The following is a 24,315-nucleotide window of genomic DNA, read 5'->3' as shown; positions in this document are numbered from 1 at the left end:
TGGCCCATAATTAGATCTGCTGGGAGAACTCGCTGCACAATTCAGCACTTCCTGCATGTCATGTTTTGCATTTTAAATACAAACCAATTGCGTTTGCAAATTGTTTTGTAGATTTTTTTTTTTTTTTATCTCCATCAGTCACACCGCCATTACTCGTGTGTAGGAGTGGGTATTTTGTTTGTCCTTTTTTTCCCCCCCACACCTTGCCCTTTAGCTTGTAGTAATTAGCTGCCATGTACTGCGACAATGCTGTCTACTAACTAGACTTGGCAACAGTACACATTCCCTTAATTAAAACGGGACTCACGAATCAGCTCCTCATTAGTTGATTTCACAATATAATGCTCTGGACTCAGGGCCTCATTATTCCAGCAGGTCATGTTATCTGTGCTGTTGCTGAACATCATAAAGTCACCCGTCATATCCCCCCCCCCCTTCCAAAATGCGAGGAGAGGCACCATTTTTCCAGATCCCTGATCCATTTTTATGTAGCAGCAGCAGCAAAGAAGCATTTTATGTTCGACTCCTGCTCGCTGCTGTCAACCATACCATCAACACCTTCACCTCAAAGTGGTAAACATGGGAAAACTTCCCGCTGCTTTTAACTACATGTGAGTTGAAGTGTAAACTTTAATGCTCGCCTTGACAGATATGCCGAGCGGGAGACCGACTGCTGACAAGTGAAGCATTGGACAGTCTAAGAGGGTTGATATGCCGCTGCACTTCTCTGACTGACAGCATCCACAGACATTTACACCGACTCAATGTTGCCCCCTGCTGATCATCACTTAATCTATTTAGGAACAGCATGTTAATTATCCAGATATTAATTAATGAATTAAACAGTTGGGGAGGGGGGGTGGAAGTATTAGAAGATAAAGAGAGGCCTTTACAAAAGGCTAACTTTGTGTTTTCATCTTTATTCGCGTCCCATCTCTTTTTGTTCTTCTGCAGCGTTAATCCCCCGTGAATAACAAATGCAAGTAGAAGAGACTTTCATATATTACCTCTGAACAAACAAAAACAGTGCTACAAGAAGGAGAGAAAAAAGAAAAAGACGTTTACACAGAAAGTCAGACGCACATCGAAACAGCAGGGGAGAAGTTTATGACAAGGTTATAAGACACCGGGGAGAAAGTGCAATGCGAGATGAAGTGAAATCTGCTGACAGAAATGTTAACCACAGCTGGAGGGGAGAGAAGGGTTCTGCGGCGCTCACTGTGAGAGCCAGAGCAGAAAGTATTGAATTGTGGCGGGAGCAGCAAAAAGCAGCAGACCTCCCATGGAGGAAAAAAAGGAAAGAAAAGTGAATATAGAGACGGGGTAAAGCGACGCGACATGGTGAGGCTAAGACACAGGTGGGGGGCTACGAGATGTCTGTCCTAAGCTTTGGACACTGATGACATCATCTATGGATGCTGTGAAAGAGCAAATGAGGGTAGGAAAGGCTGGAGACAGCCTTGGGGTAAGAAACACTGTGGAGATCAAATACAAAGAAGTGCAGCTCATCTGAAGAAACAGACTTGATGTTTTGGGGATTGGAGGTGGATCAGTTCACCCAAATTAGACCAAAGGCATAACTGGACTTCAGTAGTACGTGGCTATGCAGGCAGTGTTTGTATTAAGAGTCGAGCTTCGGAGATCTCTCTTAAATGTCAATGAAATTCTGCTCCCAGACCCATTTTAATAAAACATATGCTACATGTTTATGGCTTCCTGTTTTCTGCTCAGTATACTGACAAGTTTTTAGGAAATAATGAAACCAAACCGAGCAATCATAACAAAACAAAGCAACTGTTTTCCCCCCTTTGTTTTCGGGGGCGTTCCCGAGCCTCGATCCACAATTTAGTTTTAGCTTTTCGCAGCTGAGAAGGTCTCACATTCACACTCTAAATCAGCCGTGCTCTTTTGTTTCTGCGACAAGATTGCAGCAGCAATTTTAAAGCAGCAGTCAATGGGGGGAAAAAAAAAAATCAAAAATCAAATTAAAATAGCTGTAATGGGGTGGTGTGGCAGAAATCTGAGCGACACTTTGGAGCGTAATAGTCACTGTGCCATCCATGATTAGATGAAACAAAATAAAATAAAATTTGAGAAACATTCTTTTCTACTTAGCTTTTTAAAGCACTATCTGCTACAGTTCGAAGTCTTAATTAACGTAATATTTCTGGGAATCTGGACAGAGCAATGCACAAAACAAAAAGTGCAATAAAACTGAGTCACCTTGGGCTCTGGAAATGGTGATGATAGTTTTACAGCCTTGCCATAATGAAAGTAACATAATAGAAGCCCTGAACAGATTTCTCAAAACAACCTGCATGGCCACATATTATTATACCTCCAAAGCCTCAGTTGATTGATCGTTTGGAGTTGTGTTTTTTTTCTTGATATAAGGTGCAAATCAAAAGAACATCCTTCAAGAGTTTCCACACCACTAGAAGTATAAAAAAAATAGTATTTGCTTTTATAATTCGGATGAACTGACCACGTAATTTCTGATATTTCCCGTCAATGTGAATTATTTTCCTTCAGTGAAATGAGGCACTGCTCGACAGACACCCACATTAACTAATGATAATCAACAGTATTATGGATGGTCCCTGAAAGTGTACACCTCGAAAATGCTCCCATTTTAAAAAAACAAAACAAAAACAAACAAACCTTCATATATTCACATAAACATACTCCACAGACACACAGGTACCAATATATCTGCTGCATGGTATATATGAGGTATAGTCTTTGTCTAATCTTCTACTGCATACAGTATGGTACAGCCCAAACTCTCAACAGTGAAGTACGAGCACAGGAACGACCAACGGGAGCTTGAAATTCAGTCTTTCCACACATTTTTCATCCGCGAAGAGGAAGCTCAGGAAGAGGAAAAAGAAAGTTTCCTATCTACAAGGAGAAACAGTGGACAGGTAAACAGTCACCCAGTATGATTAATGAGCGCACGGTTATCACATAGTGACCAAAGTGGGAATCGGGCAGCGTAAGGATTCGTAGCTTCTGTCTCCTGGTGAGTTGAGATATGAGAGGAAAAAAAAAAAAAAAGACCTCACATTCTCTTTGCTGCAACTGAGACTGTCAAAAAGGAGGGGAAAAAAAAAAAAGTCAGTCAACCTTATAACGGTTCAAAATCAAAACACTGATCTGTTTCATCTTCGCTGCATTTGTGGGGAAAAAACAAAATTAAGAACCCATTTTCTAAATAAAGCTTTGCAAATTGCACTCTGATGTGACACGCGTCCCGGGCTCTTTTTTTTGTTGTCATTTTGAATATTTACATTCAGTAGTTCAGTGCAGGATGAAGCAGAGATAGAAAAAGAAACTCCTTGCAAAGGAGAACCCTTAATTTTTCGACCACCGACACTGAACAGACACCCGGCTGAATCTGATGAGTGATTCTGGCCGTCTTTGTCATTTTGGAACAGCTAAAAGTTCACCCGGGTTCAGCTGCTCTTTGAGCCATCTGCAGTAACGGCTATCGCCTGCCCCCTGCTGTGCAGTCAGTCCTGTTACAGTGGACCCTATCTCTCTTGTAGCGTTTGTGGTTCTACTTTAAAACAAACAAAAACAAAAAAAACAGAGTCCCAGACCCCTCCGTTGCCAGCCCATGCTCGGCGTGGGAGGTGGTTGTTGGTCCGAGGAGTCTTAGAGGGTTTCTTTTGATCGGCACCGTTCTTATCGCAGCTTGAGCTTGAAGGCAGAGATCTCCATGGGATCGAGGGTGATGGTGGTGTTGTTGGCCAGAGGCGTGCCGGAGTGCATCAGAGTTAGTGACATGGGCTGAAGCAGCTGTAGGTCCAGGTTCTTGAACAGAGCCGACACGCTCAGCTGGACAGGGAGAAAAAGGAGGAGAGCTTCAGAGAAAAATACAGACAACAAGAGACTTCTTTTAAGCAAAAGCAACACAGCACAAGATGAACTGAAAAATCCACATCTACAGGAGGCTCATCAACAAAATTGACTACGTAATTATCAGCAGTAAAAAGTGCTGCCAATAAAAAAATTATTTGATCATTGTCAGTGTACTCACAATCAGCGTGGATTCTGTCGCAAGGACTACTTTAATCAACAGATGCTTTGGCAGTCGAGTCAAAATTACTTCTTTTTAAATGTCATTAGGCAGGATAAAAAAAAGTTACATATGACAGAAATAACAATGCAGCTGAACTTAAATATGCTACAAAATAAACCTCTTATCATGCGAAAAAGTAGAGTAGTTTTATCCTGCGTGTGAGTTTCAACCCTGACCTGTCCCTGAGTGGTGGTGCAGTTGAATCCGAGGTTCTGAGCTTCGAAGTTGCAGTCCAGCGCGAGACGGTGAAGAATCAAAGCGGTGTATGGAGAGGGAGACAGGGGGTCCTGCTGCTCATATGCAAACACACGAAAAACGAATCAAAGTATGAAATGTCTAAAATAAAGTTTCCACTTTGTGAAAATCGTGTTTGTTTGTTTTTTAAATGTGTCTTTATACCTGGCTCTGGATGCTGCGGAGGTTCACCAGGTGGAGGTCGCAGGGGAGGATGGACTTGAGGGGAGCAAAGGTTTGTAGAGGAGGGATGCCACGTCTTTTGGGCAGAATGGGTAAGGCCAACACCTCATGGTTCAGCATGGCATTGGTCATGTGACTGAGTACAGATGGGAAGCTGGTTGTTGCACTGTCAGTCATCTGCAGGAGGGCAAAGTCAGATTTTAAAACAGTTGTGATAAATGACTGCAGAACTATTACAGCATCTTGAGTCACCTCTAGAGATGCTCTAGTGCCACTACATGAGGGACGGGCTCTAATTACTCTGTCCGAGCAGGAGGCGTATTTCTAATTCTAGTCCAGACAGACACGGTGCTAATCACAACTTTATGATGTGAACATTTAAATCACATGCATCGTCTCTGGCAACACTTCGCCCCCGTATGATCGACAGGTTAGATGGAGAGCCCGATGATAAAACTGCAACCGATGCCTTCCATTCTCTGCCAATGTGCATTCATTTACTTGATAAATGATATCATTTGTTTCTTTCAGTCGGGCTGTCATAAAGATGAACTGGTTTGGCTACAACTGTGAGGTGGAAGGAAGGGGAAAAAACTGGAGCTATGAGCCATAACTAAAGATACAGCTTTACCTCTTGAACTCGGTCACTCAGTAATGGAGAGAGAAAAGAACGTAACAAGGACGAGAGTTTGGCAAAGAAGCCATCGTGCTGAAGGTAGTGGAGTGAGGGGGGGGAAAAGAAGAAGAGAAGGGAAACAAAATTAGAGAGTGGAGAGGATAGCAAAAAGACAGATGGGCTGGTAATGAGTACTGGAAAACAATATGAGGAAAGGTGTTAACAAATCACACACTGCACCCGACAACCTTGCACAGTCTTTCAATTCCTTGAGCCAGCTATGGTGTGCTGGAAAGACCACCGCTGCTGTCATCTTACAGACCTTGTTACTGGCTGATCTCCTCTCCAGCAGCAGCCGGAAACGATTGGCCGTCTTCTTGTTGTCTTTCAAGCCCTGACCCAGCCCACGATTATCATCCTGCATCAGTCGTCGGTCCATAATCACTTCGAGCTGGCCTGAAGGGAGAGCGGACCAGAGACAACAGCTTGAGCTCAGGTATTGAACTTTCAGACTTGAGTCAATAGATGCAAACACTTTGAGCTATCTGTCATTTAGAAACATTACTAATGATGATAAAAGGATTAGCTCAGCACACAAACGTGCGGATTTAAACGGTTTCACTCTCTGAGAACCTCTTAAGGGAGAAGAGGGAGAGCTAAGTGCTTGAGTCCTAATGCACAGTAAACAAAGAAAAATACCACACGTTTCAAAGATAACTTCCATTAAAAGATTAAATGAAGAAAAATGGCACATTATTGAATAAAATGTAACAGGATACAAACCACTCTCCAGGCTGCTGACACCCAGAGCCTGAGCCGTGTGCAGCGTGAGGCGGTAGTTGCCATCCTGGATGTACGCCTGGCTGGGCATGGGATAGAAGTTGGCTTGCAAGGGCAGCTTCAGGTAGTGTTGGCGAGGCTGCATCTAATAGAAAACAGACGCAACATTTCAAATAAATCTGAATACAAGTTGTTATTTCTCCTTTACTCATGATGCTACTGACCTGGAAGCCATTGAGGTCTGTGTAGAAGACCTCTCCACTCTGGATGTCAGTGACCAGTCGCATGGCCAGCTCCTTATTGGTCTGATCTCTAATGTCCACCATGGTGGTGATGTCTATTGATAAACCATCCACCCCTGAAAATGCGAAACAAGTCAGAGGAAGATGGAAATGTTCACTAAAAACGAGACTTCCTCACGCTTAAAAAAAAGAAAGTCAACAGACTCCAAAAAAAAAAAAAAATCTCATTAAATTCTAAATTGTCATTTTGTTAAACATATTGGCTGTTGTTGTATTCTACCATCTGGTGTCTTTAAACATAAAAAGCCTGGGCAAAGCCAATTTGAGCTCAATCCACCAAGCAGTTTTGAGTAGTTACTACCTGGCACATTGTAGATGCGGATGGTTTGTTGAAAGTGCTGGTAGTGTGCCACCACCTCAGAGAAAAGAGGCCCCTCAACAACTCGCACCACAGGTGGCTCTTTCTGGTGGTAAGGCTGAAAGAGTAAAAGGAAGGCGAAACAGTGCGATTTCAAAATGTTCCTCAATGTAATACTGCAGATTTTGAACTTTTCCTCATCTATAGTAAATAATATCATCAAAAGACTCAGAGAATATAGAGAAATCTCTGTGCGCAAGCGACAAAGCCAACAACCAATACTGGATTTGTGTGATCTTCAGGCTCTCAGGCAGCAGTGCATTAAAAACAGGCACGATTCAGTCACTCAGTATGAGCTCAGAAACACTTCCAGAAATCGCTCTCTCTGAACACTGTGCCATCCACAAATACAGGTTCAAGTTTTATCATGCACAGTGTTGGGTTGTTGCTCAAACAATGTATCACATTCTTTACTTGATTCCTTGACAGAGAAGGTATTTGTTACACTACTTGTTAAATTACTTTCTCGTTATTCCATAATATTACCTTGGATGCATTGTCACGGTTGCCAGTTAACAGCATAAATCTACAGACCACAGTTGCACGCACACACACACCAGTCCCTAATCCTGATGAGGACACACTTAAGATTTTTCTTTTAGTTTTTACATACGAAGTCAAAGCTGACAACACAAAGTAAAGTCAAAAACCAACACAAAGAGGCTTCAAAGTGATCGCCACAGTGTTTGTGCTGCAGAAACATGAGCATACAGGAACGGAGGCAACCACCTGACTGCCCTAACCTCTAACCCTAACACTCTGCTGGGGTGGGCTGGGGTCAGCATTCACTCAACTTAAACATCACTCTGTGCTCTTGTCTAGCTTTGTGTTAGCATGTTGTCTCTGCAGATATTTGCAAAGACATGGAGTTGTGTTAGAATTATGCAGTTGTTTTTGCCCTAGAGGCAGTTTGCACTCATCATTGTCATTTTGTGCAATGAAAATAAAAGCCATGTCCATATCTCCACACCTGAAAATCCAAGCCTTTCACCAGCTGAAAAGTTTTGGTCCATCATGAAATAAAAAAATAACATAAAGAAGACCCAGAACTGTTGAGAAGCTAGAGTGGGACAACATTTATCTCCCAAATGTGCAGAAACTGGTCATCTCTGGTTCCCAGACATTTATACAGGGGAGGCTACACAACAGTAAACATGGCCCAACTGTTTTGAATCCTGTAGTTGGCCTATTTAATTTAAAATAGGCCAATATCTCTTACGAAAGAGTAAAATGTCTCACTTTAAACATCTAAAATATATATATATTATGTACTATTGTGAATAAATTATAGGTTTATGAGATTTGCAAATCGTTGTATTCTGTTTTGGAATTGGGGTTGCAGATACAGTACAGCAACTAAGCTCTTACTGTCTTTAAATCAAGCAAAAATGAAGCAGTACCCAGTCTGCCTGAATTCCTGCCCCGAGCTCCCTGGGACGACACTGTGACAGTATACACAGGGGAGTCTCGATCAAAGGCTTTAGAGAGACAAGTAAACGTGTGACAGAGTCAAGTAAATACCTTTGCTTTTCCATCTGGCAGAAAGAGGTAAGCGCCACTCTTGTCTTTAGAAGGACGAGTGCCGTACACCATGAACTGCATCTGAACCTTCACTTCCTGAGGATCATCTTTGCGTTTGATACTCTGCAGATGAAAACAGAGAGTGAGCAGAAAGGGAAAAAACAATTAGAGAAGAGATTAAAGCTTCTCTCCGCAACAACAAGACATAGCATGTTCACTTTGATCAAACGGGAAGGATTTGTTTACAAATCAAACTCACGGCCTTTTCCTCCACCAGATCAAAGATGAAACAGATCAGTGAAACTTTAACAGATACAAAGTCAAACAGAAGTAAGAGGAGAGGAAATACAAACCTCCAGCAGGCCGGTGGTTCCAGAGAAGCCTAGCGTTAGAGACTGACTGCTGATGTAGAAGGTCTGAGAGTCGGCTTGCTGAGAGCGGACAGGAAGCGGGTCCACAGCTCGGGCGGCAACACCCCGACCAGATAGCCTGAGTAGAGTGTCCGAACGTAGTGTCATGGGTGAGTCCGGAGAGTCATACAGATGGAAAACAGCCAGAGCGAGAGGCGGGAGACGAACCATGAATGTCGCCTGGATCAGGGATTGAGAAAGGTTTTAATTTTGAACAAAAATAAAACACAAACAGCTTGTGTTTTAAAATGCTGGCTTCGTTCTTCGTGTTACACAGGAATGCAAACGTTGACCACAAGGCATTCATTAAAACTTAAAAGCATTTACATATCAGCAACAGTGCTATAATTAAAATCTTATGAGAGACTGTGCTTAAAATGAAAATTCATTAGCCTCTGTTGGTGGAAAGCATTTTTTGGGGAAAAAAACCCATTTAAAATTCAATTACCTTAAGATTTAATAGATTGAGGCAGTTTATTTTTTATGTAATTTTCAATAGCTGAAAAAGAACATCTGTCCTAGTAACAACTTGCAGGTAAATAGAGAAAAAGAAGTAAAACTTTTATTTAGAAGACTAAGTGCTTTTAAAACACACATCATATACTTTACATACAGTACATCCTCTTGGCTTTTCTCTAAAGCAACTTAATTTCTTCTTCAAGACACAAACACAGTGAGCAAAGCTGCACAAACCACCAACCTCACGAGTCTACCAAATGAGCTACAGCTGCCCCAACTCTATGACTCAGCATTTTGTCACAAAGACGACGGCATGTGCAAAAACGTGGCATTTAAAATTTGCCTTTTGTTTTTACTCATGTATGCAGTTATTATCTCGTGGAGTTTCATCCGCTGGCCAAGTTACAGTAAACACACACAGAGAATTAAACTTGTCTAACACTGTAAAATCTATTGTATAAGACTTATACTCACATAAAAGCAAAATATTCCCACTTTAAATGCACAAATGTCCACCTCCTGTATGTTATCAGACAGTAATCCGATCTAACTTGGCAGCTTTTCAATGTCTTTATAGCTATTCTCTTTTCAGTTGAGCATAATGACTTCGTATTGTGTTGTGAGTCTGTTCTGTGGTTCTAGAGAGTCTCTGTGTACTACTGTGCTACTGATATGCCAATATACGGCAGACGGTACAGAAGCCTGCAGACCAGGACCACCCGACACAGGAACAGTTTCTTTCCCCTTGCCATCTCCCTTCTTAACAGTTGACCTGTCACACTGCTCCCACTGCCAGACTGCAGCTGCACCTCATGTACATTTTGTAGTATTCATTCCACCTCATTCATTTCTGTATTTTATGTATATAAGTTAGATTCGTTATTTATAGTTGGTTTACACAGCTTTGTGTATGTATGTGTAATGTGTATATATAGACACGTGTGTGTGTGTGTGTGTGTGTGTGTGTGTGTGTGTGTGTGTGTGTGTGTGTGTGTGTGTGATTTACATTGCTGTGCTTGAGAGCCACCATCTACCGGAACCAAATTCCCTGTATGCGTCTGCACATATACTTGGCCAATAAACACGATTCTGATTCTGATTCTGATATCGCTATGCAGAAACCAGCATCCAAATGAAGTCAGTGCCTTACCTCAAACACCTCTGCACTCATCTGACTCGCAGAGCTCCACTGAGCACTCAGCTGTACGGGAAGCGTCTGTCCATCCTCAGTAAGCACCCGAACCCTGACTGTGTTAACCAACACGGTCACCGCGCATAGCCTCTCTCGCTCAACTGGGTTGAACATAACCAGGTACCTGATGGGGAGGGGGAAAAAAAGGAAAAAAAAAAGGAAAAAGCAATTATGAGCACAGGATGGTGTAGGAGTAGGTGAAAGAGAAGGCGGGGGGGATGAAAGATGCAAGATGATGCAGATAATACCTTGGTCCTGCAGGGTCCAGCTCGATTAAAGTGCGCTGAGGCATAGAGTCTTGAGTAGCACGCCTGTCATCCTATAGAAGGAAAATATAACACAGAAAGCACAGTGAATATTCAAGAACACACAAATATACAGGTCCGTTTGTTTTTTGTACGTGAAGTTTGCATTTACCGTCTCCAGAAAAGGCTCCGTCTGGTAAAAGCGATAAAACTCTTTGTTCTTCATCACCAGGAAATGAGCAGCATTAATGATCACTCTCTTCAGACCAATAAGTGACCGCAGTAATCTAGGTAGGATGAGAAAGAATGAAAGTGCTGCACTTCAAGGAGACACCTTCTTATTTGCAACACATTTGTATCGAACAGGCCAGTCACAAGAGACTTAAGATTAAAAGCGAGATGGTAATCGTCCTAACTCCCTTCGTTTCTTACTTGGTGCCGTAGTCGATGACAACATTTTCTTTTGCTGTGCCAGTTATGGCGTCGTGATGCTGGAAGAGGCCAACGGAGCGCCTGGCATCCACTAGCAGGGAATAATCCGAAACCGGGTAACGCCCTGCCATGCCCGCATGCCTAGCATTTGCAACTGCCAGGCTGTAGAGGATCTCTGCCCCCCTGAAGGACAGTGACATATAGTTATCACGAGGGACACCTTTAAAGTACCTTTAGTCAGCTAAAGGTGCGTTCACATTATCTGACTACAGCAGTGGCCAAACTATAAGATCTCTACTGATTCATCACAAAAATTTCCAGTTGGACTTTAAGTTTTTGATGGTTTAGTGAATAGGCACAGTGATTGGTTAGAGAGCAAAAGGACTAATATTTTTTTCTTTTTTTTGACTGTGAGCAAGTGTCAACTGACATTCTCGATACAGAACTTGGTCAAAAACATTTGATGCTGCATTTTGTTCTGCAGGTTAATTTGTATAGCAGAAGTTAAAGACACAGGTAGGTCCCTTTACACTGGAGTCCACACCTTAATTTTTTTGCAGTGCAAAATAGTCCTTTCCAAAATTTGTCCAAATAACCAGTAGAGGATAACCAACACATCCCCAAATCTGAAGTCAGCAATATTAGTGATTATATCTGCCTTACCTGAGATGGGACTCTATGACGCGGTCCATACTCTTGTAAAAGGGTCGGGAGGTAAAATAACCAGTCCAGTAGTGGTCTTCACGGTCTGCGTAGGCAAAGAAATCTCCACTGAGCACCGGGTAGCCTGCCGGCCTGGATCCCTGGGCCACGCCGTTTGTTTTGTATACGGCGTTGAAGTAGTCTGTGAGAGTCCCAAATTGTGCCTGAGGAGCCGATTGACATGTAATTAAAAAAAAAAAAAAAAAAAAAAAAAAGGGCGCTTTCAAACACATCTGAACACAAGAAATAAAAAGCCTTTCAACATTAGGCATGTGCCTTTCATCTTACATGACATCTTCTGCACCAGACATCAAGTCGTGACAGATTCTTTGTTCTGTCAGCAAGTTAAAATACCACTGCATGATTCATTACCATGAGAAAGGTTGAATGCTGAACTACTTGGTACACTACACACTGAGATGGAAGAAGAAGATGAAATACAGGAGGGAAGGGAAAAAATATTTCGCTATAAGATTTGTGACAGTTGACAAATAAATTTCTCACTTGTACATGCATCTCAGGGTGAGAATTCATGTAGTCAAACAGCTTCTGGTAGTTGATATACTGCTGATCCCACTCAAGGGCTTTATCATAGCGGAAGTCATCCCCCAGAGGAACAAGGAGCACCTTACTGCGGTAGAGTTTCGATTTTTTACGGTACTGATCCAGGAGCAGCTGTGCCCTGATTGAGGAAAAAAAGGAAGAGGGGACACTTAGGACATATTTCTTGGCATCCAAGCTTCTATGCTTTGCATAAGACACTTTTCTAGGAAATCACTATGACCTTGGAAAGAGGAAAGTGGAACGATGATCAAATTACCCCTGGAGGTATTCTCCACAGAAACACCTCTCTGAAAAAAATCTTTAGGTCCTTGAAAGGCTGCTTAATGTTACTGCAAGAGCATCAGTACTCCATGTCCCAGATTTGCTAAAGGTTGAGAGCCAAAGGAGCAACAGACACAGCATGGACAATCATTTTTACTCCTTGCCTTATTGCATATTGATTTTTTGTTCCTGTCAGGCTGAAAAATTTGAAGAGGAACTTATTTAAATAACTCAGGCAGGATGATTATTTCTAATTGCACTAGTAGTTAATGTAAGAGCTGTCTGTCTGTCACGTTCTCTCCTTTAACTTTAATCAATAAATGAATAAGTGCTTCTTTTAACTGAGATGGCAAAGCTGCAGTCATTTCATTTATGCCTAGTTAGTCGGGTTCAGGCAGTCAATAATGGTATGTTCCTCTATACATTCGGGTGGTCAGTTTTTAGATTTATATAGTTAATACAGTGTGTGTTACAAAAAATGTTTTGGGGTTGTTGTTTTTTTTTTTATTAATCTTTGGATGACTGTTTTCTGACCTATCAGGATTTATCCAGCAAACAGCTATCAGCACTTCCAAGGCCACACCTGGTCCAACCAATTTCTGACCTAAGATTTTGCTCTAATGTGTCATAACATATGAACTCTCATTCCGCTGTCATTCCTTGGTCTGAACTGTCCAGCTGCCCCATTGGATATCTATCTTTAACCTGTTGTGATGATGCTGTGTGGATTGTGATTGAATGAGTTGTAAACCCAGTTTCAATCGTTTACAAATGTGCTACAAATGAATATTTATCCATTTCTATCTTTACTAAACCACAATAACTAAAATGAATTAAATCTGTTTTAACATGTTAATCTACAGGTTTTACATTTTAAACATTTTTTTAAACTGGACTTTAGCCTGTTTTTTGTTCCGTGCCGCATCACATGGACTGTTTTGCTCATTACTGAAATTACTCGTTTTTAAAGTTTATTTAAAACTTTTCACTGTACTCTGAGCTTTTTGTACAGCTTAGTAAATCTGGCCCCATGTCTGGTTCCCTCTGTTCATCCAACCTCTCTGACTATTGTTACTGGCACAACTTCAAGCTGAGTTTATTTTTAAAGGGACCATTAAAGAAAATAGAGTTGCAACAACAGCGAAACAACCTGGGCTGTGTGTTGCTGGGCTGAAAAGCAGCACAATGTCAAAAGTTACATATTATACTCTAAACAAAAATGCTTGTTTTTTGCATGTTATGCAAAAAACAAGCATTTTAGTCTACTCCAATTTTTTTATGTAAAGGTCAGAACAATATACTGAGCAGAGTATGTTAGAGCTGTAATTTACAGCTGTCATGAACAGAGTTGGTCAAGTTACTTGAAAGTAATAATTAGTTACTAATTACTGATTACTTCTAATTAGTTACTCATTATTTATCTACTTTTTAAAAACATGATACACAACCTAAATATGTAATAAAGCAATGGACCTTTCAGCCCAGTTCTATTTTATTCGACATAATCCATCATATAAAATTAAATCAAATCAAAAAGTCTCTTTTCGAAAATTGTTTTATCAGTTTTAATCTTTTAACTTCATGCACATTGCATCAAGCAAAATTTAAATGATATGCAACAGTGTTTGACTTGAAGAAATTTGTTTTAACATTTATCAAACTTAAAGTAATGTCAGTACTGTTTCTGCCACGGACGTCGCATGCTCGAACGTCATAGTCGTGAGACACTCTCACAGACGACCAAAAAATAAAAAAATAAAAAAATAAAAATAAAAAAAATAAATAAAAAATCACAGTTTAGTAATGCAGTAATGCAGCATGCTTATGGGAAAGTAAAAGTAATCCAATTACTTTTTTGCAACAGTAATCCCTTTACTCATTACTTGAAAAAGTAACCGGATTACAGTAACGTGTTACAGCCCATATATGGTCATGACTCACTCATATATTCTGCAAATCTCTGTCCATTTGTATACTGAGCCATTAAATAACAGCATGTTCATTATTGATTATTCTGCTAGTACATCACTTGTCTGATCTACAGATCTAACCCAGAAAAAAATTAAGCAGGAAATCTTTTGCTCCACGGTGAGCATCCACAAAGTGAAGACTTACCTCTCTGCTACGTTGGCTTCCACAATAGTTTTTGGTGGCACTTTCCAGGGACAATTTATCCTTCCGCCTGGTAGCCTCTTGAAGTCAAACTGGCAGCAGATCTTTGGATCAGGTCCACAGGTGTGAGGTACATCATAGCTATAAAAGGGCATCATGTGGCAAAAGATGTCTGTGTTTGACCCCATGTCTGTTAGGGTGGCAAAGTAAGGACAACAAAGCACTAGCATGAGAAATACTGACAGAAAGAACACATTTTGCTCTGCGCAAAGATGATCACACACATATCAGTGCTTCTAGAACTGCTATCAGTTTAATTTTCAAAACCTAGCACTGGTTAAACACTGGACAGTATTTAATTACAGAGCAAATCTCCCTAAATAGTGACAGTAACATATTGATATTATCTGGCATATCAAATTTTTCAAATTAAAATCTAATGAACAATAATCTTTGGCAGACATCCAGTTTAATCAGAAAAAATAATGACGGCAGCTCTTCTGAGGCCATTTTCCACTGGTTGTCCTTCCAAAAATTCCTCTTTCAAATGCCATAACGAGTGCCATGACTCATTCGGCAATGAGCTTAACAAAGACAAGCACATGAATCAGATGACATCAGCTGTTATGGTCCACTCACCCCATGCCTGCCTCCACATAAACTCCAGATTTCGGGTGGAGGCAAAATGTTTTTTAATGGAGTAGTGGATCCTCTGGATGAGCATGCTGGTCAGGTTGGCCCTCTTCAGTAGATAGGGCATAGTAGCACTGTGACCAAACGGGTCTACAGCCCACCCGCTGCAAGGAGTTATACCTATGACAGCAAGCAGGAAGCAAAGTATTTCAGGTTTATGCTTGGATAAAAGAGGAATACATCTTATGGGAAATCACTCTTCTCAGTGGGATGCAGTGAAAGTAGCACAAAGCATCTGAGCACCCACTGAGTTAGAGGCTACATCTGCTGCATGTAGGATGATGAGCTAGGATTTCAATACTAAGCAGTGTGAGGAGTGATAGAATTTTACATTTTTACTAGAATGAAGGCAAAAGCCCTTAAATTTCAGAGACAGTATGAAACTTTTTGAACTTTACATAAACATTACTCTGAATATAAATGATATCCGCTGAATAATAATAAAATGTCTTGAAGGATTGTTTACCTAGATTACTCTCCAGCCACTGATGCCCTTCAATGAGCTGGTCTATCATGGCAAAGTAATGGGCATTGGCTTCATCCGTCATCACCCAGCCTCCTGTCACAATCTCTAGCTGTCCTCCGAGGATCAGTCTGTTAAAAAGAAAGGATTAAGACAGCAAGGTGAGGATAATCCAGCCCTAAAGAAGGAGAGCCACATTAAGGAGATAATGAGCTATTTTTAAGATTTCACAGTCTAACATATTGTACTTAGGGCCAGTCTACATCAAAGAAATCTCACTGAATTCTCTGCCTTTTATTTTTACTCAAAAACAAAGCTGTGTGCTTCACAAAGCTATGACTAACTTGCGCATTGCCTCCTGTTTGTGTACATCTGCAGTCTCCCACCACTTGGAGAAGAATGAAATCTCAGACCAGATGAACTTCCTGCGAGGATCCTCAGCCAGCTTCACCACCATGTTGTTTAAAATATGTTGCGTCTGGTCTGTGAAATACTTGTCAAAAGTCTTGACCCAACCTAACAACACAAGAGGACAAATCTGGGCAATCTGCACAGCCACTGGCAAACATTCATACAAATTACACTGTGAAATAATTCACTCCTACCAATGCTTATCCAAACAGAGCTAATACAAAGCCGTGAAGAAAGCGCACGCAAAGAGACTCAGTGCTGGATTGTCACGGATCAAAAATAAAACTTATGTTTTATTCAACTAGAGCTGTTTGCCTCTACAACCTTTTTAGTAAAGTGGTTTCTAAGAAAAGTGACTAAAAAGCACTCTCTTTGCATTTTAAATGTGCAATAGTATACTGCAGCCCACAAAGCTCCTCTAGGATATCTCTTTTGCATGTTGTAATCTAATACATTTTATAGCGACTAAAGTTCCACATCATGTGGGAAATATGCAGAATCAGAAGAAATGCATTAGAGGTGAACAGAAACTTCCCTAGTTGACTGCTTACATTAAGACAATCGTTTTTTTGCATGAAAGGTTTTCTGAAATTTCTATGTCTAACTATGCGAATGAGACATTACCTATCAAGCTACGTGCCAATTTGCATACAGAAGAGAAATGTAAATATTGGAAACAGTCAGCTTCAATACTTCAGTACTGATTCAATACACATCTGTGTAATAATTTTGATCACATATTACAACTTAAAAGCCTTTTAAAGAGGTGATCTGAAATGAAGCTCATAAATCAGAAAGTATTGGGGAAAAAGTACTGTCACTTTTCGACACGAACATATCATTTTAGAGAGGAAATGCTCGCTAACATAGACCCTGGATGACATATGAACCTTTAAAATATGGAGAGGAATAAAACTGTAAAGTCTGGCATATGTGGAGTGTGTGAGTGGAGTATGACCAAAACAATGACCTTTAAAGCTACGCATTGTAAAATTTCATACATTTTTACTAGGAACTAGTATTTCAAATAGCAGATATCACTATGAAAATTCTCCATTTATCTACTGACATTAGGGCAGTTATTTTGTTGTATTACAATTTTTCTGAAATGTCATTTTGCAAATTAGGTACTATTCTATTCAGTATACACTCATTTCCATAAATAAGCAATAGACAAAGTGTTGACAAATAAACACATTTAGTGTTGTGGAAAGCAAACGAACACCGTTTCTTTCACATTGTTACTTTAAACTCTGGATTCTCCAAAGTGCAGGACCCTATCCGCTGGGTCACCTTGAGCGCAGCGAAAGAGTGCACTGCCTTCCTTCCTACTTTCTCCACTACTTTTAATTTAATTGATCCACAGCTCATTTCATACCGTGACTCCCTTCAAACTCAACTTTTCCATCCTAGTCATCACAGCAGACTAAACCTTCTTTTTATATATTCCTGGTTTCAAAAAGAACACCTCCATAATAATTTTAAAAAAAGCTTTAACCTAGCACAAAATGACAACTTCCAAGAAAATCATGCGCTGCCTCCTGCATTCTCGCTACAGGAAGCTCCCTCACCAAGTGAAGCACAATATTCCCCGTTGTGCAAATGTGTTTGAAGTCTACTCCTTGCTGTGTGTTCCATGTGAAAAAGGATAATTGTAGAAAAAAATCCCAATCTGACTCTTACAAAACTGTTCAAAGTTCATTTGTGAAGCTTAAACAGCTTCAAGTGTTTGATATGTGCCTTTTACTCACTCTCTAAATTGGCATTCAGTCATCAAAACCTTCGCAAACCCCATTTTAAACTCTTAATATCAGTTTTCTGCTTTAAGAGAATTCAGATAAGATCTGCTTTCATGTCTCTTCAATAAGAGCTGAGATTATTTCTGTAACTAAATCACCAGTCTAGCTGGATACAACACATGTTTATAACTTTTCAGCAAAGTTTTAAATAATGCAATTCAGAATGAAACCTATTCCCACTGCTGATGGACAAAATTTCCAGGTCTTTCTGGCCTGTCAACATATCAATAACTGTCAAGTTATCAAGCATGTGGCACAGGCGGGTAAACAAACTTAATGGAAATGTCAGTCTAAAATATAATCTCAGCCAATCCCATCTATGAATTGTTCCAGTTTTCCATTGGCAATATCTTCCTAATTCCATTGTTTGTTGCTAAGCCGTCAATCATGTCAGCATTATGCTAATAATAATGAGAACAAATGAATCCAATATTGAATGAATTTTGCATCCCTACAAACTAGCCTCCCACTCAGTTAAGTCCTAAAGTACCAAACTATTGAAACAAACTGCTCAGACATCTTTTAGACTGTCTCACAAAAAACAATCTGATGCAGAAGCGCTCGGTTATGTTCAGTAAAGTTTACGTAACTCACCTGGATCATTGTGCGAATGAGGGACCACAAATACTTGCAGTGGTTCGTTATCCCACTCATTAGGTTCATAAGTGATGTCAAAGCCCTGCTTCCATACACCACCATCAGGGTTGTCAAATTTGAGGAGGGAGTACACATCCAGCATCTAAAATAAAACAATTAGCGCTCCCTGTTAAGACCCCAAAAATATTCTTAAAGTCTTTTTTGTTTTTTTACAGTAGCTACAACAACACAAAAGTCCTGGCCAACCTGGACGTCTGGTTGATCTCTGTTGCCTACAGCAAACTGACAATCCTGCGGCTTAACAGCAAGGAAAGTGGGACGACCATCGAAGGGTAGGACCCAGGAACCGTTGGCACTTCTGAATGGCAGGTGGCCACTGGGAGAGACAGCTCCTGTGTCTGTGAGCTCCATTACAGAATCCTTTATGTGGCTGATGATTTGATGGTTTTCCTCCAGGAGCTGCTCCAGCTGCTCAATCCTGTTCTGCAGGACTGAAATTTGGCTCTAAAAACAGACACAAAAATATGGATTAACACAAGAGATCAAACTAGCATTCTTCTGCTCTATTAGTGTAGTCAAGTTATAGCTTTAAGAGTAAAAAGCAGATGATTTAGAAACGTCAACAAAGGAGTGTAGGACATTTAAAATATATCAACCAGTAAATAACTATATTATAACAAATGCATGATTGGAGGTGTCCATTTATATGTAAATTTAAAAAAAAAACAGGGTGAAACATATTTAGACTAATTAGCAGTCGGGCCTTAGAGGCAGGAATGTTTCTTATCATGACTTAAGGCTTGTAGTATATCACTGGAAAAAAAACAGTAAAATAAAATCAGGACAAATGTGCTATAATAAAAGCTGCAGAAAGGGTCATTACTCTTACCCGTGGAAAGTTCCCGCCGCTCTGTCGCCGTGCAGGGTCATGTTGGACTCGATCCAACATCAGATAAAGTGAGAACACAGCCACACAGAATATGGCCCCTCCACACACCGTCACCTGTTTCCTCAGCTTCATCCTCCTCTGAAGCGATATTCTTTCCAGGCTTTCAATTTTTTTTAAAAAATGACCTTGACTGAAGTTTAGGGTTTTTTTCAGTACAGAGGAAAAGGTCCAGAAAATTGGAATGCAATCATTTACAATAGAAAAGATAAAGAGGAAGAAAAAAAAAAAAGGTTGGAAAATAACCAACTAGACCAGTATTAATGGTTCAGTTCCACTCCTGTGATGCTTCCAGCCTCCACTCACCATGTTGGAGACCACAGTGAAGAGGTTACAGCAGCAGTAGCAGTGGACAAGGGTACTAAATCAGTAATAGCTGGCAAGAAGTCTGACAGCTCTGGCCAAACCACAGCCACCGGTGGTCTCCTTCAAAGTGGCCCTTGTGCTCAACCATCCAAATCAATGAGATTGCAGGAAAAGAAAAAAAAAGTGCCACACAGAAGCGGTTCAGACAGGGAACCTAGTGTACCCACAGCATGATGCGTGTTGCTGTGGGCCTGCTCTCTTGGTCCAGTCCCTTTTCCACGGCAGAGTCTAATCCACTACAGCTAGAGTCCCCTTTTTCTCAGTTGGCCCCAAGGGCCGTAACAGTTTGCACACTAGGCAGTGAAAGTGTAAAAGAGCAGGCTGTGGAAGAAAAGACCAACTTGGCTCTGAACAGCAACTTTGTTTTTTTCTAGGTTTTTTGTTAGCTTTTTTTAATCAAGCCCAAACTGTTCCCAAAGCAGCTCCAGGAATTACAATGAGACAAATGTCATTCCTCTCTCAGCAGCAGAGTCACTGCATATCCAGTGTGGCAACATGGACAGCGAGTCTGTCCTTGATCACAAGTGCCAAGTTGAAATCACATTAGAGGGTCTTCTTCAGCTGTTAGGGAAATTTTAGATTAATAAAACTTGCAAAATAGACATTTAGCCAAACTTTTTAAGAGACAGGGTGTCACTGAGCAAAAGAAGCACTAGTAAAGAGGTCTCTGTTAGAAGATATTTCTTTCTGGATCTGACAAGTAAAGCTAACAAAGGGGGAGAAAATCCATCCAAATAGAAAGCCCCAGGTTTCCTTACAGCGGTAACGGGTGTTGCTTTCCTCTGTGCAAATCCACGATCATAATCCGGTCCCTTTGTACGCTGGGACTATTTTAGAATTAGCGCAAGGACTTTGGATAATGACCTTGCACTTTTATTTGCTAAGACTGACTGGAAAAACAAGAAAGAAGATTCTTCCTTAGACTATCTGGGCCAGAGTACATCCCACATGAAAGGGTTTATTTATTGGGATGCCCGACGGAGCATACCACAGTCCCTCATTCATGTGACAACGTGGAAATGCAGAGCTGATCCTAAGGCTGTTCACATGACGACATATAAAGAGTTAGCTTCTAGAGAAGCCATCACAGTCTATGCGTGTATGTACATGTAAAATCAAATCCTCCCTAAATTGCACGTTTCGTTATACTGACTGAGGGTTGACGCGTGTGATAAGGTTTAACTTGAAAGACTTTTGCTATCCCCGGGCAGCTAGCCAAAAGACACTTGGTTGCTTTAAACTTAAGCGCAGTGAAATATTTGTATACGGAAATTATTTCCCACAAGCTCAGACAGACGACAGCAGATTCTTCAAAAAATAATTAATATTTTAGCCACTCTAACGGAGACTGTCAAACTTTAATTACCATACTTACTGCCTAACGTTAAAAATTACGAATAAAAAAAGCTAGCGCTAGCTGTCAAATGTACCATCAGGTTACGTCTACTAGAAGCTCTGTGAACTCGATTCAAGTGTCGGAAAAGGGTTAGTATGAGGACTGCAAAGGAAGCTACTGATAAATTAGGATAAACAGCTGTTACATCTGTCGTTTTGTTCCGCTGAACATTTATGTCGGTGATTACAGGCGATAGCAAGTATTGACTGATAACATTAAGACAATACGTGGCTGATATTTCTCTGCTAACCGCTCACTTTTGCCCGAAACCTCGACTACCGTTTGCGTATGACCTTGGCACCTTGTCTCATAATGATAAAATCTGACGTTACCCATGAAAGGAAAGTATTCCGGAAGAGTGTAAAGCCCAGCAGTGTACGTGGATTTAGCTGCAGGCTGACAGATTACCTAAACTAGCTTAGCAGCTAGCGCCGCTGAGCAGCTGCTGCAAAGGCTGATGGGAGGAAAGGGGGTGTGTGCTGCTGACTGACCAGCATCTTGGGTAAAATAAACATTTAGAAAGTAGCTTTTTCTATTTTAAAAAATCAATTCATCCATACTCTTCCGCTTATCCTTGTCCACATAAATTAAAATATTTTTACATTTTATACTGTTGTACAGGTACAATTTTTGTAGGCTTTGATCCGTTATCTATTTAGCCGTATCTACTGAAATTAGATCCAGGGTCGAAATCAAAGACAGGTGCGATTTTAGGGAATCTTGAAACTGAAACTATACTGAAACTGGATTTTAAATGTACAGTGGTGTTTCCACCATTTGCCTATAGCTTCCTGCACAGACAGGCACCTGCAGGTTTTTGAAGAATCATGGGGGAATCTCCAAACAGTGTTATAGTAAAACAGTATAGTAGTGATCATATATGGTGGACATAAGTAACTGAGGTTATACATAGGGTGCCTTGAAAGATAAAGCCTTAAAAGAAACAAGATATATGTTATAAGGGAATCCATGGCCCATTTCAAAATTGACCTGAACCTACACTGAAGGCACAGAATGTGAACAGTAGAAGGGCTAATAAGTCTGTTATGTGCTGCGCCAATGGCACAGGAATAAACTGGTTATGATAATACTAAAGTTTTTTTTAATTACTCTTGCTTGTTATTACATTTTAAACATCACAGCAAACTAGATTCAATGATTTTTTTTACTGTTCCTATAAAAAGCAAGAATGTACAAGCGTTTCGTCTTTGCTCTAAACAAATTCAATTCTGAAAATTATTAATACCTTTTGAAAGACCTTTTCTACTAATGTATGTGAGAGACTGAAAAATGGAGGACAGTAGCTGTCCATTTCTCACCTACTATGTCTCAGTGGACTATGGCAGTAGAACCTTTTAAGCATAGAAATCAGACACTAATAATTAACAGTTGACTAAAAGCAAATCATCCCACATAGATAGTGCATTAAAGATAACTAGCATTCACCTGTTTTGTTTCCAGTGCTGTGCTTGTTTATAAGAAACACAGGCATTTAAAGAAAATGCAATAGAGAGTTCTTTCTGAGGTAGCTGGAAAGTTTTATCTCTATGAAATTTTTATAAAGCTACTGCAGTGGGACTGTTGTAACCCCTGCCAAAGTCCTATGCCAACAGACAAAGAGTCTTAGGCCACAGTGACAGCTGCTGAGAACCACAGTGCAGGTAAACAACAGTAGCAAAGCCCTGTGTGGAAAACATAATGGTGCATTGATGATGAGCTACACTGTTGTTTTTTGGTGGCTGTTTTTTGAAACAGAAGGTCTGCTGTCACTTCAGTTATTAATGAGCAGAATACACAGGAAATTACAGGAAATGTGTTTTACTCCAGCCGCAACACACAATAACTTCTTATAAGGTCTCAAAAAATATTAAAAGTGGTTTGCTATGTTTAAGCTTTCTAAGTTATTTCTGTACTATGGTTCCAGAAAGTCCACCAGTAATGACAGCATAATTTTCCACAAAAGGAAGGAGCAAATGTTTATTCAGCTGTTGTTGATTTCAGGCCAGGCCTTTTTTTCTTTGGGACCCTGGTGCTGTTTTAGATTTCCTGCAACTAAATTATGTAAGAGACCTTACAGAAAAGTCCAGGCAATAGGAAATATATACCAATCACCATGCTGGATATTCTTCTAAATTAACAAAGGTGCTGTGGTAATATAAGACCCTTAACAGGTGTACCTGAGCACAAGGACCAAAGGTGACAAACTTGTCTCCAAGGCGACAGAGGACACCGAACAATAGTGCTAGACAGTATTGGTAAAAGGAGATTTCCCATAGGACTGGTATAAGAAATGCAGTACACGTCCTTTAGTGTTTTTAACTGTGGAGTTCCACTGCAAGAGACAAAGCAGTAGTGCTGACCTTAGGTTAACATATTAATTTGCAATTGTATTATTTTATTTTATTTTTTACACCAAAATTCAGAATGCACTCTTGTTTCCAAAAAGTGAGACAATGTTTTCCTTGGTTCATAATAAATGAATCACTTCACTATGAGGTGCTTAAATTTTAATGTAACACATTATTTAAGTTGTTGTTCTTCTACGTATGACCTGAAGTACATATTTTGGCTGAACTGGCACTGTGGAACAACCCAGTTTGACATGCAAAACTTTTTAATTAACATCCACAAACATTTCAAATGGAATCCCTAGCACGTAACATATAAATACAACAACATGCAAACTGTAGAAGACAAACACTAGTTCCTTCTTCCTGTCTTGATCAAGTTTAGTATAATAAAAGACTGTATTGCTTAATAGCCTCCCCAAGTGGACAGTGTTCACATAAAAATGTTTAACATTGTCCTGCATCATACATAGGATACTTATCTAAGTTACTGACATTTATCAGTGCTAAAAAATTTGAAATAATTACAGTAAAAGATCAATTTATCTTTGAGTGGTACTTAGTTAATCAGACTTACGCATACACTTATACAGTTAATCAAAATAACTAGTTTCTTTTTTTTAAAGGCAATAATGACAAAAGTCATAACATTTATGTTAAAACTTCACATAAATGAATTCTTAAAAATATATCATTTAAAGCTGCTCTATTGATTCAATAACTTTGAGCATTTGTGATTACATTTACAAAATGTGGCGAGTGGAGAACAACTCAGTCAGACGAGTGATTTTCCCACAACCTAACAACCCAAATGTTCTTATCATGTGTAATTCCTTTTTAA

The 24,315-nt window shown here is 40.1% G+C and overlaps 1 protein-coding gene across 2 annotated transcripts; it reads right to left on the bottom strand.

Moving 5' to 3' along the window:
• Positions 1-904: 904 nt before the first annotated feature.
• man2a2 (mannosidase, alpha, class 2A, member 2) lies at positions 905-21,597 on the bottom strand. 2 transcript variants are annotated; one of them, XM_026176387.1, is made up of 24 exons: positions 21,459-21,597; positions 19,308-20,291; positions 18,665-18,922; positions 18,416-18,560; positions 15,956-16,127; positions 15,615-15,742; positions 15,095-15,268; positions 14,459-14,645; positions 12,023-12,200; positions 11,480-11,682; positions 10,817-10,999; positions 10,557-10,671; positions 10,388-10,458; positions 10,098-10,263; positions 8,432-8,668; positions 8,079-8,201; positions 6,501-6,615; positions 6,122-6,255; positions 5,901-6,042; positions 5,440-5,573; positions 5,133-5,210; positions 4,484-4,678; positions 4,261-4,374; positions 905-3,840 (listed from the first exon to the last, which is right to left on the bottom strand). In XM_026176387.1, the coding sequence occupies exons 2-24, from the start codon at positions 19,437-19,439 to the stop codon at positions 3,688-3,690; spliced, it is 3,537 nt and encodes a 1,178-aa protein (XP_026032172.1). In that variant the 5' UTR covers positions 19,440-20,291; positions 21,459-21,597; the 3' UTR covers positions 905-3,687. The 2 variants fall into 2 exon arrangements, with proteins under 2 accessions (XP_026032172.1, XP_026032173.1); XM_026176388.1 differs by lacking the exon at positions 5,133-5,210 and having other exon boundaries at positions 19,308-21,597.
• Between the last annotated feature and the right edge of the window lie 2,718 nt (positions 21,598-24,315).

The sequence above is a fragment of the Astatotilapia calliptera genome, chromosome 7 (assembly GCF_900246225.1).
Source record: "Astatotilapia calliptera chromosome 7, fAstCal1.2, whole genome shotgun sequence".
Lineage (NCBI taxonomy): Eukaryota > Metazoa > Chordata > Actinopteri > Cichliformes > Cichlidae > Astatotilapia > Astatotilapia calliptera.
This window is presented reverse-complemented; position numbering and strand designations above follow the sequence as displayed.

Bases quoted from the DNA above. Each gene is read 5' to 3' on its own strand.
- man2a2 (XM_026176387.1), bottom strand. From the start codon at position 19,439: ATGAAGCTGAGGAAACAGGTGACGGTGTGTGGAGGGGCCATATTCTGT. The intron at 16,128-18,415 runs GTGAGTTACGTA...TTGTGTTGTTAG, and splicing joins TCATTCGCACAATGATCCAG to GTTGGGTCAAGACTTTTGAC. The intron at 10,459-10,556 runs GTAAATGCAAAC...TTCCTTCTATAG, and splicing joins CGGAGCCTTTTCTGGAGACG to GATGACAGGCGTGCTACTCA.